Genomic DNA, 17,703 nt, shown 5'->3' on the forward strand with positions numbered 1-17,703 from the left:
TGTTGTGGAGGATATGTTCAGCTAATTTTCAGGCCCCCTCCCCCACCAAATTGTTGCATATGTAGCTGTAGATTTGTTTTGTCCATGGAAGGAGGTAAGTTCAGGATTCTCCTAGGAGACCATCTTTAATTGTTTCAATTTTGTCAATTGTTGGTTGGTGCATATTATGTTTGTAATTGTTACCTTGTCTTGATGGATTAAACCTTTCATTAATATATAATGTTCTTTGTCTCTTATCTTCCCCACCCTCCCCCCCAGCTTTACTGAGATATTGATGTAAGACATGCAAGTTTAAGGTGGTGATATGATACATGTGTGTATTGCAAAATGGTTACCACCTTAAGATTAATTAACAACTCCATCTCACATAATTGCCATGTGTGTGTGTGTGGGGGGGGTGATAACATTTAAGAATTACTTTCTTAGATCTTTCAAGTATATAATACAGTATTTTTGTAAGTTTTTGGGGAGTGTATTTCACACACAATGTTACATTGGTTTCAGGTGTACATATAACTTTTTTTGACTTAAAAATCTATCTTGTCTGATAATAATAGCTTCCTTCCCTTCAGCCCTCTTTTAGTTACTATTTGCTTAGAATATCTTTTTGCATTTTTTTAATTTCGATCTCTTGGTGTCTGTTTATCTAAAATGAGTCTGTTGTAGACATCCTATAGTTAGATCATGTTTTTTATCTGTTCTGCCAATCTCTACCAGTTAGAGAGCTGAAGCCATTTACATTGAAAAGTAATTACTGATAAGGACTCTGCATTTAAGTATTTGTGGTTTGTTTTGTTTTGTTTTTTGTTCTTTAATCCCTCTAGTAGTGACTTTTTGGTATTTACTTGATTTCTTTTAATGTACCATTTTGATTCCCTTATTTCCTGTATATATTTTAGTTTTTTTTTTTTAGTTTTCTTGAGTGTTAGAATTAGCATCTTAAATTTACAACAACCTAGTTTGAATACCAGTTCAGTTTCAGTAGTATACAAACATTCTGTGCCTGTATGTCCCTGTTCCTCCACCTTTATATTGTTGTCACAGACTACATGTGTACATTTTGCATGTATTAACACAAATCTATATTTATTGTTTAATATATTTGTCTTTTAAATCCTATATGAAGAAAAGGGGAGTTAAAAGCAGAAGTACAGTAATACTGGCTATTGTATTTACCTGTGTTCTTTATTTCTTTACATGGCTTTGAGTGATTTCCTAGCTTTTTTTTCCATCTTGACCTGAGGGACTCCTTTTAGTATTTTCTTGGAGGTCAGGTCTACTAGGCCTGTCTTGGAATGTCCTAATTCTTTATTGCTGAAAGACGGTCTGCAGTTAGAGAATTGTTGGACACTGTTTCTTTTTCAGCACTTGATTCCTGAAAAAGAAGCTCTTAATCTTATTGTGGATCCCTGGTATGTGATGAGTTCTTTCTGTCTTGCTGATTTCAAGATTTTTCTGTCTTTGTCCTTTGGTAGTTTGACTGTAATGTGTGGCTCTCTTTGAGGTTTTCCTGCTCGGAATTTGTTGAATTCCTTGGATATGTAGATGCAGGTCTTTAATCAAATTTGGGAAGTTTGGGGCCATTATAATAATCTTCAGATTTTTTTTACTGCTTGCTTCTTCCCTCCCCCTCCACTTCTTTGGGGATTCTCCTGTTGTATATGTTGGTATGTTTGATGGTGTCCCATAGGTCCCTCAGTCATTTTTCTGCATTCTTTTTTCATTGTGCTCTTCAGCCTGGATAATTTTAATTTCCTTATTTTCAAGTTTGCTGATTATTTTTCCTGCCTGCTCAAATCTGCCTTTGGACCCCTCTAACGAATTTCTTCGTCAGAGATTCTACTTAGTAATTCCAAATGTTCTCTTCAGCTTCTTTTTTACTATAATCTCTATTGGCAGTCCCTGTTTATTCATACAGCATTCTCTTGATATCCTTTATTAGTTCTTTGGACATATTTAGGACCGTTGATTTAACATCTTAGTAATTCTGACATCTAGCATTCCTCAGGGGTAGTTTTTGTCAGATTCTTTTTCTCCTCCCAAAGCGCTGTGGTTTTCTGTTTCTTTGTATGTTTTGTAACTGTCTGTTGAGAACTGGACCTTTGAATATTGCAGTGTGGTGACTCAGGAATCCGATTCTCCCCTTTCTCAGTGATTGCTGTTGAGGGTTGCAGTCTCTGTTTGTGTGGTGACTTTTCTGAAATAACGTTGCAAACTCTGTATTCTTTGTTGTGTGTGTGGTTACTGCAGTTTCTTTTACATTATCTGTGGTCAGCTTGTGGCCTGGTGGAGGTTTATTTAAATGTCTAGGTCTCCCCTCCCACCACTCAGAAAATCCAGAAGGGGAAGTTCATGCAGCCCAGGTGGGTGGAAACAAATGTAAGCGTCCGTGTTGTTTCCCTAGGCTCCCTCCAGTATGACAGGATAGACAACCCAGTGTTAGGAGGGCAGGGTCCCCATTGCCCACCCTGGCACCAGCCAGTGCTCGAGGCACATGGGCCCTGTGCCTCCTTGTGCTGCGGGGTGGGGCGACGGGGACTGGTGGCTGGTTGGTGCACTCCACCCTCTGCCCTGGGTTGAGCGGCCTCTGTCTTGGTTGGTGTTAAGTGTTCTGAACTAGGTGATTCGGACGGGTTTTCCAGCTTAATGGTTTTGTGGAGGCACCGAGCCCGGGAGCTTGGATTTCCTGTGCGCCGTCGCTCCACCCGTGGTTATGTTTTGGACGTGCCGTGGTGGCACTGGCGTTCAGTTCCTTTCTGTGTTTGACAAAACCATTTAAGTTTGGTGATACTTCTACTTTTTATTGGGGTGAGCAGGAGTACTGTTAGCCTCTGGAATCTGGAGTATGAACGCTGTTGCAGTAACAGAGTTACTCCGGAAATAATTTTGCTTTCACTTCAACGTAATAATACCTTGTATCTGTGTAGTGATTTTCTTCACAGGAATGTGGGAGACTTTACATATAGGTCATTATACTATAACCTAGGAGTTGGGGAAAAATAGAAGTGTTCCTGTTTCTGTAAGTGGAAAAGCATTGGACACGTGTTTTCTGAAAGAGCATTATCATACAATCACTTAGCCAAGTCAGGTGTCTGAAGTTGGCCTAGTACTAGTCCAGGGCTCCTTATTTTTTATAGGGCAAAATATTTTGTTCTATTATTTGGGAAAATAGAATATAAAAACTATAAAGAATATGGTAGAAAGGGCTTAAAACAATGTCACATTTCTTGTTATTTGTTCACCAGAGTAGGTGAATCTCTGCAGAGAGGCCGTAGAAACGAAATCTTAACCTTTTTTTGTTGTAGGTAAGGTGCCAGGAAGGGACTTCAGATATGGTTAAGTTTTAAATATGTAACTGTTCATGAGAGTGTCTTACAAATTTCTCAGGGAAGTTTTTTGGTGTTGATATGAATAGGATTTGTAAAATTCAGTGTACTCACTCAAATTAAGTATGTCATTATGCCAAGTTTGGTCATACTTGAGAATTTTCTTTTTGATGTTATTGTTAAGCTAAATGTGAAGGCTTGGCAGAGTAATTCTTGCTAAGCCCAGTATCACCACCATTACTTTCTGCCAGAGATGAATTAATGAGAGCATATTCAGTAACTCATTGTCTCGTGAACATTTACAAATTAAAAACATAGGGGTTTTTTGTTGTTGTTGTTGGCACCAAGTCAGTGTTCTTACTTTCTCATTCCTTGACTGATTTAAAAGACTTAAAAATGAATCGGAATCTTATATTATTCTCTACATATAAATGTTCTCTACAAATAACACATTTGCTTGTGAATGACATAGCTAAGCTTTTCATTTGAAGATATTAGATCAAATAATAAAAAGATCATAGCTTTTAACATGTCTAATAGGAACATTGATGTTCTAATGGATATGTGAACTTCTGGAGGTTAAAATGATATGTCTAATGTTTTGGGGTTGGTCATTTATCATTGGATTATAATAATGATTCAGATACGTAACTTGCTTAGCTTCTGTTTCTTACATGGTATGTTTGTGTATATATATTACTGTTAGATGAAAAGGATTATATAAGTGTAGTTCTGAGTAAATTTAAATTTGCAATCATGCCAGTGATTAATCATAGAATTGAATTTTCCTTAATTGCTTAGCTGGGGAATGTTACCTGTGTAACTTACATGTTGCATATATGCTCCTGTAGCAGCAGCTGAAGAAGGGAGTAAGCTGCTTTAATTTCTTCTGAATTCTTGAAAACTCGCCACACGTCTTCCCTGCTGGGTTGAAGATTTTTGGGGTGGTGTGGAGGATGGAGGGAAAATGGGAGGGACACATGAGCATGTACACATGAGCACCATTGGAAGAAAGTTTTTATGGCTTCTCCTTCTCCGTGGAACTTAACGCAAATGGCTTTCAGAAGACCTGTGATGGAACAGAGGCCAGAGCCCTTCAGGAGTGTAATTCATTTCCAGAGGTTGATAATTGGTTGTATAGTAGTTCAGAGATAGGAAGGCGTGTTGAGTTCTCCCTTCGTGTTGGAGGCCGTCCCTCCCTCCCTGTGTATGCTGTTTATACCATATGCTGTCTTGCCAGGGGTGGCTTTGCTTTGTGCCCATCTCAGATTCTCAGCACTTGCAGCCCTCTGTGAAATGCCTCGAGGGTGCTGCTCCACTCTTAGGTCTGGCTCAATCTTAAGAATCCCGTGTACTTTCTGTGGAGCACATCTTCACTTTGATGGCAGAGTTAAAACCAGAGGAGGCCAGTGTAGAGGTCCTAGACCAAGATTCTTGGAATGACGGCACACCAGTGTGGAACCTCCAAATACTTTCTCAGTTACTTTGACAATTTCAGTCTCTTGGGGGGTTGATCTGAAGGTGGGAGTCAGAAGGGGTAAAGAAACTATTGGTTTAGTGCCTGCTGTGCTGGACATTGTTCTAAATCTTCTGTACAGTTTTTAGAAACAGGACATAATAAGTAAGGGTATCGTCTGCCCTGTTTTGCAGATTTGGAAATTGGAGCACAAAGGGGTGAAATATTTTGCCCTAAGTTCACACTGTGATTGTGATTCTATGTTGCTGCTAACCGTCTTAGAATTCTAGCATTTTAGATTTGGCAACAGATGCCGTAAATCTGGTCTGGCTTACCTTGCTGATGAGAAAAGCAAGGCGGAGTGATTTTGGAAGGTTACGCTATGGTTAAGTCCTGTTAGGCGGGGGATGCAGGCCTCCTGATTACAGGCCATTTACTCAGTCCACTGCGCAGCCAGCAGGTGGAATGGTTAAGTGCCTACTCATGTTCTCTGGGCTCTCATTTTACCAGCATGGAAAGCTATAATGGAAATACTTTGAAGAAAAATTTAAGGCTTGACTCTTTTAGTTACATCTGAAGCCTTTCCCAAATTCTCCAGCTCTTGGAGTCATTCCTGTCCTGATATCCTATAGTACATACTGTATACTAGCATAGTTTGACATTTATTTTCCCCTCTGTAACTTTAAAACAAATTGAAAACCAATTTTTAGTTACTGTATACTCCCCAATTGGATTATGACTTTGTAGTTTTTTCTTACTCTTTTAAATCTTTGGTAGCACTGTATATATCAAAACTTTTTTTATTTAAACTCACAATGAAAACAGATTTTACAGTTAGACCTAATGTAGACATACTTAATGTTTTGGAACAAAAGTTTCACAAACCATTGTTTACTTGTAAGGAGATATACCATGACCTCTTCTGTTTTACTAAAAAAGCAAATGGTAGATCCACCACATTGATCTCACTGTCCACTACGTGTATTACAATTTGACAGTCATGTTCTACAAGTTTTCACACAGGGCTGGGGAGAAAGTAGATATTCAGATACTTGGTGAATTTCACCTTTTGTGAAGGACTGCTGCTTTGAGATTATTTTTATGATGCCTGAAACTTAGGGTGTGGAAATTTTTTTTTTTAAATACAAAATTTTGTTGTCTCTGATACAGTTTCAGGGACGTGGTATCTTCCAGGAGAGCAGATGTGGGCTTTTAACCTTCCTGTTCTTTTCCATTCTCTCATTTAAGATACTTGCTTCTTGTATCTTCTTTATTTTGGATTCATCCTTTCACTGCTCAGATTCACTTCTTCTGTGTTTGTTCATCTCCTCACATGGGCTCTTCCTGTGCTTCCAGAACTTTTTTCTTAGTTTTACCCAGGTCACTTGATTGTCTCCTCTTCGGGAAGCCTTTCCTGCCTGTTTTGGCAGTTCTCCTTTGGGTACTGACCTGGTGTGACCCTTCGGTGTTACACTTGGAATGATAAACACTGAATTCTAAGATATGATTTGAAACATGAGAGTGGGGGAAAATGTATTTTATCATATTTGTTTTAAACAAGAAGTTGTCTGGGAACTAATAGTTCAATGCACCTGTCTAGTATAAAAAAAGGAAGTATTCTTGATAAGTATATTTTCTAGGTAGTAGATATTCATCTTTTTATAATTTACCATTTTTAATTTCTTGCTCAAATGTATTGTGTTGTCTTGTGTCTTTCTCATAATGACAGAATGGAGGGCAGTCAGAGAGGCGTGGTTTCCATGGTTGACCATGTAAAAATTGTTTAATCAGAAACAGCCTTCCCCTGGGTTATGTTCTTTTTTCCTGTTGGCACATGGTATCTTCAGAATGGTAGATCAAAGACATCCTTATAGTTTCAACTTACTCTTCCTTCACTTGGATGGTTATTTTTTGGCATGAAAAAAGAAGCGTTGCTCAGCTTTCTAAGAATTCATAGTAGGCAGGTTTAAGGAGGCACTTAACTCCATGACCTTTACATTCTTGGACTGCATGACTGTTTCTGGGGATGTGATCATATATCCTAACTTTTATTTAGAACTTAATGTTTGACCTTTAATAGACTGTCCAAACATTTTTCCTTAATGTCTTAATGAGATCAGAAGAACCAATAGATTCACACATTGCTAGACACATGGGGATGGGAGGTACTGTAGATTTTGAGGTCTTACGTATGAGATAACCAAGGTCCAGAGAGAGAAGCATTTTGCCTCAAGTGGTTACAGTGAGTTAGTGGCAAGGCCCGGACCAGACCCAAGTCTGTAGCTTTGCTAGGTCAGTGCCATGATAGTGTTCCATGGTCTTGCTACAGCAGCTCCCAACGGACCCATTCTTCTGTGAAATGTTTTCCGTAAAACAACATTTCCTATTTTTAATAAAATGGTAGTTTGAATTACTAGCATTATATTGACAGGAATGTTGACTAAAAAAATATTACCCAGGGGAGCCCAGGTGGCTCAGTCAGTTAGTTAGGCATCCAGCTCTTGATCTCAGCTCAGGCCTTGATCTCAGGGTCACAAGTTTAAGCCTCACGTTGGGCTCCATTTAAAAAAAAAGAAAAAATATTACTCAATATTAATCTTGTTTCTTAGGCACAGCCATTGAGTTTTTTCTTTTTTCTGATTTAATTAATTTATCTTATTAAGACTTTCTTTTTGGCGGGGGAGGTAGGGTAGTACAGGGATTTCCCATATAGCCTTGCCCCTATGCGTGCATAGCCTCCCTCATTATCAACATCCCCCGCCAGAGTGGTACATTTGTCATAACTGATGAACTGCACTGAAACATCATAATCATCTAAAGTCCATAGTTCGTGTTACTGTGTACTTTTGGTATATGTTCTGAACAAATGTATAATGACCTATCCATCATTATAGTATTATACAGAATATTGTCACTGCCCTAAAAATCCTCTGTGCTCTGCCTGTTCATCCCTCCTTCTCCCCAACTTCCAATTTTTTTACTGCCTTCCATAGTTACCATTGAGTTTTTAGTTTCAATTATTATAATTTTTATATTTAGAAGTTTGATTCAGTTCTTTCACAAAATCTGCTTAGGCTTTAGAGTCTCATCTCTGTTCTTATAATCAAGCAATTGTTATTTCCTGGCACATAGTAAGCATTTGTTTTGTGTCCTGTCTGAAATAGTTCTGATAGTTAATATCTTGAGAGTCTAATTCTGCTGTCTGTGCTTCTGCTGGCTTTTATTCACAGTGCTCTGTTTTCCCGTTGTTTTGTGTATGTGTAGGAGTTTTGATTTTGAACCCAAATCTCTTGGAGTTTTAGTTATGGGAGTTTTTTGTGGGGTGGATTAACTTCATCTTCCAGATTGAACTTGTGGTTCTGCTAGTTGTTGGGTGAAGAGGGTGCCATCAGCTCAGGGTCCCTCTGAATATCATTACCTGCTTGAGTGGTTCTGTTTAAGATCATGCAGCTTGCGTGGATTTGGGTTACAGTCTTTCATGAGGGTCAGCTTGGGGTTATGAATTTTTTGAAGCTATCCTCCACCCCCAGTGCCAAGGACATGTCACGCATGTTTCCTTGCTGCCTCCTCTTGTGGTAGAGGATTATTTCTTGCTCCCCCTGACATGAAGATCCAGCCCTTTTGGAATCTTAGTGTCATGCTCAGGTCTTCTGTTAGCCTTCCTGTCGTCCCAAGTTTTAGGTTTCCCCGCACTCCCATTTCATTCAGCTGTCAGAAAAGAGTGTAAAGGTCATTAGTGCTGACAAATACCCTCAGTGTAAAATCTGTCTTTGGCATTGGCCTATCTCCCAGGGTTCTCCCATCATTTGGTTCCTGCAGAGTCCTCATTTTCTCACCAGCTCAGTAAATTATTATTTTTTTAATATTAAAATTCATCCACCTTCTTGTTGTTTTCATCAGGAGGGTCATGAATACCTCATTGCTTCTTTATGATGAATTCTGTAGTAATAGGTACTGACTCTAAAATAATCTTTTGTGTAAGTTACAAAAATGGAGACAGAATGATCAGAAAAGTGTATCTTCTTCCTTCTCTGTGTCGTGTACTCATATGAAAGAGAAGAATCCTGATACCTATGAGAGCTTTAGAGCAGAAATTTTTTTTTTTAAAGATTTTATTTATTTATTTGACAGAGACGCAGCAAGAGAGGGAACACAAGCAGGGGGAGCGGGAGAGGGAGAAGCAGGCTTCCCGCCGAGCAGGGAGCCCGATGCGAGGTTTGATCCCAGGACCCTGAGCCAAAGGCAGCTGCTTAACGACTAAGCCACCCAGGCGCCCCTAGAGCAGAAATTCTTAACCTGAGCATGGCCACCATTTCTTTCCTTTTTCCTGGTAAATCATCACTGATTTAATAAACCACTGTTAATTGTGGTGGGATCATATTTCTCAAGTGTAGAGATGGAGAATTGTTCAGAGCCATTACTGTTGGATATTGACTTGTTCTAGGTTCAATTTAAACCTTGGGGTGCTTCGTTGACCATTATTTGACATGATAGGGTTTGTCAGCCTTCAACAAAATCTTCAAGGGATGACGTTGAGAACTCTTCTGAAGATACTAAAAATTATACAGCAAACTTCTGGCTTGGTGGCTGTTTTTCCCCAGCTATATCTAACTCTAGTGCTGAAAACCAGTCACCAGAGTCTGAATTACTTAGTCTCCTCTTTGCCTTTGTAGTTAGCATTCAGCTAGAGGTAGAGATGTACTCTGATTGTTTCTGCAGAGAAAATCTTGAATTCATGCCGTAAGAATAACCTCCTGCACATTCACAGAATCTGCATTATACAGCATCATTATCATGGTAAGGTATGTTACTATGCTGCCCTTTAATTTAGAACTGTCATGAAGTAAATTCCATTCTCTCTTTGAACTTTCTTTTTAGATCTGCTCCCCTTACTCCATCTGTCGCTATAATCTCTCCCTTTTGAACTGTGTTGTTTGGCATATATTGGTTGGCTTGGACTTCCATGGAGCTTTGTGTTGATATAGTAAATGTCCTCAGAAATGTTGATAAAAGTGATTAGTAATGTTAGAATGTTGAGTTAGAAGAGACTTTAGAAATTACCTAGTCTTAATTTTCTAAACATACTTAGCTGTGAAAACCTTAATTTGGGTAAAGGATTACTTGAAAACCCAACAGATAAACTTAGAGCTGGGGTTTTTGAAAATCAGTGAGGAGATGAACCCTTTTATTTCGCAAATGAAGCTTCTTAAATCCAGAAAGGTTAAATGACTATGGTTTATGGCTGTTTCCATTTTATCACACTTAGCATCCTCTTCCCAGACCTCTGATTGGATTGTGGTTTTGCTTTACTGTCAGCCCTTTGGAGAGTACAGTGACTGTGCGTCTGGGCCTCTAGGTGGAATTGGCTAGAGTGAGGAGAGCCAGTTTTTTAATAATAGCTATCTCATTTTTTCTTCTGACTTGTTTTCTTCTCTTATTTCTTAGCTGTTGCACGGAGCAGATACTTATTACCATTACTGGCTAATGAGGGTAGTTTTTTGCCCCCTTGAATTTGAAGGGAAGGGGAAGAAGGAAACCAACGTTTATGGGACACCTGCCTATGGAACGGGCACTGCAGGATGCTGTCAGAGAGGTTTAAATTCCTTTCATTTGTAGCTATCCTATAAAGGAGTTGGTGACATTTTCCTTTTGTAGTTAAGGAAACTGAGGTGCAGAGAAGCTAATAATTTGATCCATAGTGAGACTTACCTTGAGGATGCAGGACAGCTGGAGGATTTTTTAAGCAGTGCGTGAAAGTCTATGATGTGGGTGGTGGGGGCGGGGAGGGGGTGGGACGCGGATAAGTGGATCGTCTGGCCTGGTTAGAATACACGGTCTGTTGTGTGTGATTGGCATTAGCCTGGGCAGAGAATGTTCACATGTTATTCTGTTCATCCTAAGGGCCAGAAATGCTTTCCTGAGTTATGTGTACTGGCGTTTTACTGTTCCACATAAATAGATGTAATAAGATTGTATTTTGGATAATAGAACCTTTCTTCTTTCTCCTTCTCCCCCACTTCCTCCCCCTCCTCCTCTTCTGTTTTGTGGGGAAGGGGTTATACTTAATTTGAATAAACTAATATCAGTTTGAATTATTATAGTAAGTGGTAAACATCTGGGCTTATTGATACTTTTCAATGTATGTGAGGAAATTTTATGACGTGATAACTTGAGCTGGCAGGGATGGGGAGTGGGGCTTGCAACATTTCCACCAAGACAGATTTGTTCAGTAGATCTTGAAGTTGCTGTGATAATTGAATTGGATGTTGTTACAAAACAGTGGATGGCCAAATTAGAAATAAATGGTTATCTATAAACTAGCGATTATTATCAAGGTTTCGTAGAAAGCCTAAAATAAGTTCTAAATTAAAAAAAAAAATAAAGGCAGTATCGTGTTTATATACAAGTGCTGGATGGCTGGAGGATATTAAAGGAAATGTCTTGTTTTGGTAGAATTTGACCACCAGTCCACCAGGTCCCTTTAATCAGTACTTACAATCAGGAAGTTGAGGATGTGTTGTCTAACAAAGGTTGGGCTTCCCCAGTCCAGGAGTGGAGCTCAGTCAGGAAACAACAGGGGTGGGCTTCTGAGCACGGGGTGTTAACCTCATGTCAGTGCCTTGGAGGAGGCCTAGAGTGTGTGTTCTCTTGTGTGCAGCTTTGCAAAGTGGTGTTCAGGTAGTTTGTGAATAAAACTGATATGGTGTCATGTCTGTGGTGGTATGTTTTCTTGGGAATTTTCAAGTAAACATAGCCAGAGTTATGTGTTCAGAATTGCTGTCATTTCTCTTTCCAGCTGTGTTTGGAGTCCATTAGTGGCATGTGTCAGTACTCAGGGGCACCCTGCCCCCGCCCTCTTTTTCAGGGACCTCTGTGCACAGAGTTGAGTCAGTCGTATTCCCAAGACCATGACACTCAATCGTTGTCTGGGCAAGGCCCTTCTTTTGTTGGGTTTCATTTTATTTTTTTCCTTTTTTATCCTTCATCCCCAATTCCATGTCCCAGTCCTCTTTCGGCACCCATTCAAGTATGTTTCATGTACGTTCTTCAGCCCATTGGCCATGTGCTGTTTTTTATATATGTGTTAATCTCATTTTTTTTCTTTAACATAATGTTTTTGAGACATGCTTTTGTATGTGAACCCAGTTCCGTTGTTCTGTCTCTGCTACGTAGTATGCTGGTTGTCTGCTGGGCAGTCATCAGTGCTACTTCACACAACATTCTTGTCACTTTGGGCTCTGTGTGGGGACTTTTCAGGTATATACCGCCAAAGAATTGTTAGGTCATTGACTATCTGCATACTTGATTTCAGCTCTCCTGTTACAGCAGGGGCTTTAGTCCATTACCTAGAAAAAAAGTAGCACATTATAAATAAAATTTCTTGATCCACGCTTCGGTTTCCTGAGGAAGTTCTTGTGAACTGGTTTTTAGTCATATTATTGATATCCTTTACTCTTCACTATCTTCCTTTATTTTCCTCCAGTAATGTTAGGGAGTCAGAGGGAACATAGTTTTTTAAAGGATTTCTCTGCTGGGGTACCTGGGTGGCTCAGCCCGTTAAGTGTCTGCCTTTGGCTCAGGTCTATGATCCCAGGGTCCTGGGATCCAGTCCCGCGTCGGGCTCCCTGCTCAGCGGGAAGCCTGCTTCTCCCTCGCCTTCTGTCTGCCATTCCCCCTGCTTGCTCTCTCTCTCTCTGTGTCTCTCTCTGTCAAATAAATAAAATCTTAAAAAATAAAGGATTTCTCTGTAATGCCTATATAACTATGAAAATACTACAAATACTAACATTTGTTTTTTTTATTTTATAGGGCGCCAATGCCTCGGCATTAGAGAAAGAGATTGGTCCAGAACAGTTTCCAGTCAATGAGCACTATTTTGGATTAGTCAATGTAAGTATCCATTGATACTTAGCCTTCACCAGTATCGTTGCAAATAGTTTTAAAAATGATGAATGCATTTCATAATTTATTAAAAGAAAATTGTTTATTCGCATCAGTAGGATTAAGGCCAAGAAACTTGATTTGAATTCTCTTTTTAATGGAAGGGAAATAAAGTTGCCCAAGGTCTTAAGAGTTTTAAAACAGTTTCGTTTTTCCTTTTTTTTTTTTTTTCCTTTCTTTCCCCCGTTTTGTGTCAGAATTTATCATAACCAAAATTTTGTATGGCCTACATCAAATGATCTCTTGCTTCTTTTTTTTGTTTTTTAAATATTTTATTTATTTATTTGAGAGAGAGAGAGCATGAGAGGGGGGAGGGTCAGAGGGAGAAGCAGACTCCCCACTGAGCAGGGAGCCCGATGCGGGACTCAATCCCGGGACTCCAGGATCATGACCTGAGCTGAAAGCAGTTGCTTAACTGACTGAGCCACCCAGGTGCCCCTGATCTCTTGCTTCTTTGAGAATCCTTTAAATGTCTAAATATAAGTGGCCCAAATGTACAGATAGAGTAAACTTTTGCAAGTGCCTCCGTGTGTCTGTAGAATATTTGTCAACTTACTTCTGGCAGTGTCCCACTAGTATAGATATACAAGTGCAAAATATAGGAAAAGGGTACATTCCCCAGTCCTTGTGGAAGTAATTCTAGCAATTATACATCATGAAAACCTTGGAAGAACTTTCTTTAGAATTTTCAGCTCTTTTCTGAATCATCAGCACACACCACAGGTCTGTGTTGTTGTGTACTGTTAGGTAGATCCATGATGAGTGTTTTAAACTATACATAGAGAGGTGATAATACAGGTGACAAAATAAGTTCCATCGAACACACCTGTGTGTCACTGAACACTAGTACGTAATTGTAACATAGGAGGTGGATTTCTTGTCTGATTTGAGGAAAATAGTTAAAGTGATGAGGGTGTTTCCTCTTGCTCTGGGAGTCCCCTCGTGGGTGTGAAGCTTGTAAGGCATTCAGCAGTCCCCACTCCACGGTGCCCCCTCCCCAGAGGAGGCTGCTCCTTCCTCCATGGGCTGGTTTTCCTGGAATCTACTCCTACATTCTAAGTGAAGTGCCTGTTCTGCTATTAAAAACAGTCCATTGACTTCCTGTTACGGTAGGTAAGAAACTTCGCCCTCTCCAACCACCATCCCTGCCCATTCTCCAGTATGGAATTAACCATTTATTTTCCATGTCCTTAATTTTCATTTATCCTTCCCAAAGTCTTCAGCGCTAAAAAAGCTGAGAAGACTTCCTCAGTACCAGTTTGCACCGCGTCGTCCTCAAGGCCTTGACATCCCCCTGGAGCCCTGTCATCCCGCCATGCGGCCTCTGCGGCCTTCTCTTCCCTTCACCCTAGACATCCCTTCACTTCTCCCCTTCCCTAGATCCCCTCTTCTGCTTGGGTTTTTCCCTGCTTTGTGGAACATGTTCTGTAGTAGCTTCTTTAGGGAGTGTGCCTAGGAGGTAAACATTGAGATCTTGTGTATTTATCTTGTTTTGGTTATTGTCAAAGCTAGATATAGATCCTAAGTTATAACCGTCCTTTAGAATTTGTAAGGGATTACTCCATGGCTTTCTGGCTTCTGTTGGCATCAACAGGGCTGATGCCATTCTGATTCTTCATCTCTTCTGTGAGGCCTTTTCCCCTTTAAAAAAGTGTTTGGGAGGCTTTCAGAATGTGGATGGATATCCACAGGGTTCTGAAATTTCGTGATGCGTCTTTGTGCTCCCCCCCCGCCCCCCCCCCACTGGTGTTGCATTGGCTATTTATCAACCCATTTAGACATTTTTCATTTTCTTCAGTTCTAGAACATTTCTGATACTAGTATTTGGATAATTTCCTTCCTATCAGTGTTATCTCTTTGTTCTGTCCTTTTTCATATACTCTCAGTTGCATATTGAAATGCAGACTGATTCTTTGTTTTTCCTATTTTTTCCATTTTTTTGATCATCTGATATTATTCTACATTGCCCTTTTTTGTCCAGTTCATTGCACTTCTTTTTAAAAGATTTTATTTATTTATTTATTTATTAGATAGAGATAGGGAAGGAACACAAGCAGGGGGAGTGAGAGAGGTAGAAGCAGGCTTCCCGCTGAGCAGGGAGCCCGATGTGGGGCTCGATCCCAGGACCCCGGGATTATGACCTGAGCCGAAGGCAGACGCTTAACGACTGAGCCACCCAGGCGCCCCTGCGCTTTTATTTTGTAGAGTGTTACCTTAATTTTTTGATCTTGTTTTATGGAGGCAGTATTCTCTGTTATTTTTCTCAGGATATTATTTATAAGTTTTGTTGTTGAGGTTTTCTTATGCTTACTGGATTGTTTTGAGGCCCCCACTCCTCCCCCCCACTATTTTAAATTGTCTTTCCTAATGGGATCTTTCCTCAAATTTCATCCATACATAAAAGTGAAATTCTGAAAAGCTGACTGGGACTTGGTGTATTATGGGTGGAGCTTGTCTGCTATGGGTTTCCCTCTAGGGTGACCCCTTGGCAAGCAGGCTTTAGAAATAGCTGCACCCATCCCCCATTCTAGTGGCTAGAGCATTTCCTCTGGGGCTATTCCTTTGTGCTGGGGGACTTTCAGGTTCTGTCGAGGGGTGGCTTATTCAGGGTTTTGTTGAGCCCTCTGTTTTCTGTCCGGTGCCTCGCTGCTGTCCTCTGCTGTCCTTAAGGGCTCTTGAACCAGACTCTCCTGGGCAGCTTCTGTGGAGACTAAACCTGCAGTTGAAAGAGAGGTTAAGTATCTAGGGGTCTGAATGGTCCTTTTAAAAGACTTACAACCAGACCTCTGTTTTTAGGTGAACCCCTATCCCCCCCCCTTTTTTTTTTTGGCCTTTCGAGTTTTTTGCTTAATTTATTCTTTTACTGTCATTTTATTGGGGTTTTGTGGGGAGGGCGGGGAGTTAATGGACTATTTAATTTCCCTGGTTTAACATGACCTGGCCTCTACTTCTAATATCTAAAATGTTCGTGCTTACGTGCAGAGGCGTCTGGTGATCAGAAGCCTGGTGTCCATTCTGGCAATGGCAGAACCCCAGCTTTTTCACTCTCATGAACTACTTCCCTGCGGCTCCCACCCTTACTCGGTTCACGCTCTAAAGCTAATGGTCTTGAATTGTAGGAAAGTTGTGCTCACTGATAGTGTCTCAGAAGAACCCATTTTCTTCAGCACAGGAGTATTTTATATATTGAAGGCTGTTTTACCTTTAATCTTCTCCAGTTTAAATATTTCAGTCTCTCCGTTTTGTGTCTGACTGTAACTCTTTTTGTAGATAGCCTCAGAACAACTAAAACAACATCCTTGAGAAAAATCTTATTATAAATTGAGTTTAAAAGTCTTTTTTTTTGTTACGTTATTTTTACTCTCATATATCACTTTGAGAATACCATTGTCAATTGTGTAAAAAAAAAAAAAAGGATTTCTAAGAAGGTTTCATTTTTATTATTCCCTGTGGATCAATCCAAATTAAAAGGGCAGTATTTGTGCTTCTCCCTGAAGCTGACTAACCGAGATTCAGTAAAACCCAAGAGAAACAGGAGGGAGTGAAGTTAGTAAGGGACCTTTAGAGGAAGCTTTGTCTTTTACCCCTTCCAGAGACTCACTTGATGGGTAGAAATGTAGTTTCTGATCTCTGTGCCTAGTTACTATGATGAAGAATTGCGATCTCTAAGGTAGCCAGGGCTCAGTCAACTATGAAAGACTGATGAACACCTGAGTTAAATTGAAAAATTAATTGGGGGTCAGAGTAGATGCAGCAGAACTAGTATAGTGATTAACTCTTTCTGTGATTTAAACTTTCAGGCTACCTTGCAACTGTGTTCTGTACTGTTAACTTTTTGCTATAGGTCCTATTTTCCAGTTCTTAAAATATCATCATTCTTTCTCTTTGTTTCCCTCCCCCTTCCTCCTTTAAAAAAAAAAATTTATGGAGTTAATCATTCTATTTATAGGAGTCCCTTAAAAATGAAGGGTGGAGCTTTGGGGTGGGTAGGGGAGGGTAGCTTACTTAATTCAGAGATCAACATTTTAACTTCTTTTTCTCTCTCTGTACCTGTCTGCCAGGTAGGTAGTGTTGAAACAACACTGGAATGTAACTGCTTTAAGAAACTGTGGTTTATCTTTTCCAATAACTGGATTTTGTTAAAATGAGGCACACATATATTTTCTTTTTATCGGTATGTTCTCAGCTAAGTATGCATTTCCAAGGTTCATTTTAATTGCTCTTAACAAAAAGCTTACCCCGAGAAGAGTTCCTATTAGACCTGCCCTTTTGGAGCCTTTTTGTGACTGGCGAGTGACACAGTCATTCAGTAGCACTTGCCTTTGGGAAATAGTACATGTATTTGGGCAGTTAGAAAATCAGACTTTTTTTTGTTGTTGTTAATGGGCAGAAGAAAAATAACCACAGTTTGATTAACTAGCACAAAATTCAACATAGGGGTTACTCTCGACATTCTTTTTTTTTTTAAAGATGACAGAGAGAGACACAGCGAGAGAGGGAACACAAGCAGGGGGAGTGGGAGAGGGAGAAGCAGGCTCCCCGCAGAGCAGGGAGCCCGATGCGGGACTCGATCCCAGGACCCTGGGATCATGACCTGAGCTGAAGGCAGTCGCTTAACCAACTGAGCCACCCAGGCGCCCTACTCTCGACATTCTTAATATAACCTATTTTCCATTACTTTCAGTTGCAGTTATCTTTTTCTTGGAAGAATGTTTTCACAAATGATCCTTTTATAGCAGTTCACTCTTAATAGTTCTGATGTCTATCACTGTACTTTGCATAATACATAGAGTGGGGATTTCCTTTTGGTTTAACTCTTGAGCATGCTTTAATATTTTCAGAGATGAGAAATATTAGTGTGGTGTGGGGGTTCAGGAACTGTCTTTTGAGTAGACAAGGGAGCCTTTTGGAAGCTTTCTCTTGCAGCAGAATATCCTACTTAAATGTCACCTGTTTATAGGGTCAGCTAAATTCTTTGAA

General features: G+C 40.0%; 1 protein-coding gene across 2 annotated transcripts in view; it reads left to right on the forward strand.

Moving 5' to 3' along the window:
• The first annotated feature begins 3,855 nt into the window (after positions 1-3,855).
• USP12 (ubiquitin specific peptidase 12) overlaps positions 3,856-17,703 on the forward strand; it is a 48,038-nt gene continuing 34,190 nt past the window's right edge. The window contains exons 1-3 of one of the 2 annotated variants that reach the window (XM_044913213.1): positions 3,856-3,876; positions 11,418-11,432; positions 12,592-12,676. In XM_044913213.1, coding sequence (XP_044769148.1) covers positions 3,856-3,876; positions 11,418-11,432; positions 12,592-12,676 — 121 coding nt within the window. The remainder of the gene's footprint in view (positions 3,877-11,417; positions 11,433-12,591; positions 12,677-17,703) is intronic. The other variant, XM_021678248.2, reaches the window with a different exon arrangement.

The sequence above is a fragment of the Neomonachus schauinslandi genome, chromosome 3, assembly GCF_002201575.2.
Source record: "Neomonachus schauinslandi chromosome 3, ASM220157v2, whole genome shotgun sequence".
In the NCBI taxonomy this organism is placed as follows: Eukaryota; Metazoa; Chordata; class Mammalia; order Carnivora; family Phocidae; genus Neomonachus; species Neomonachus schauinslandi.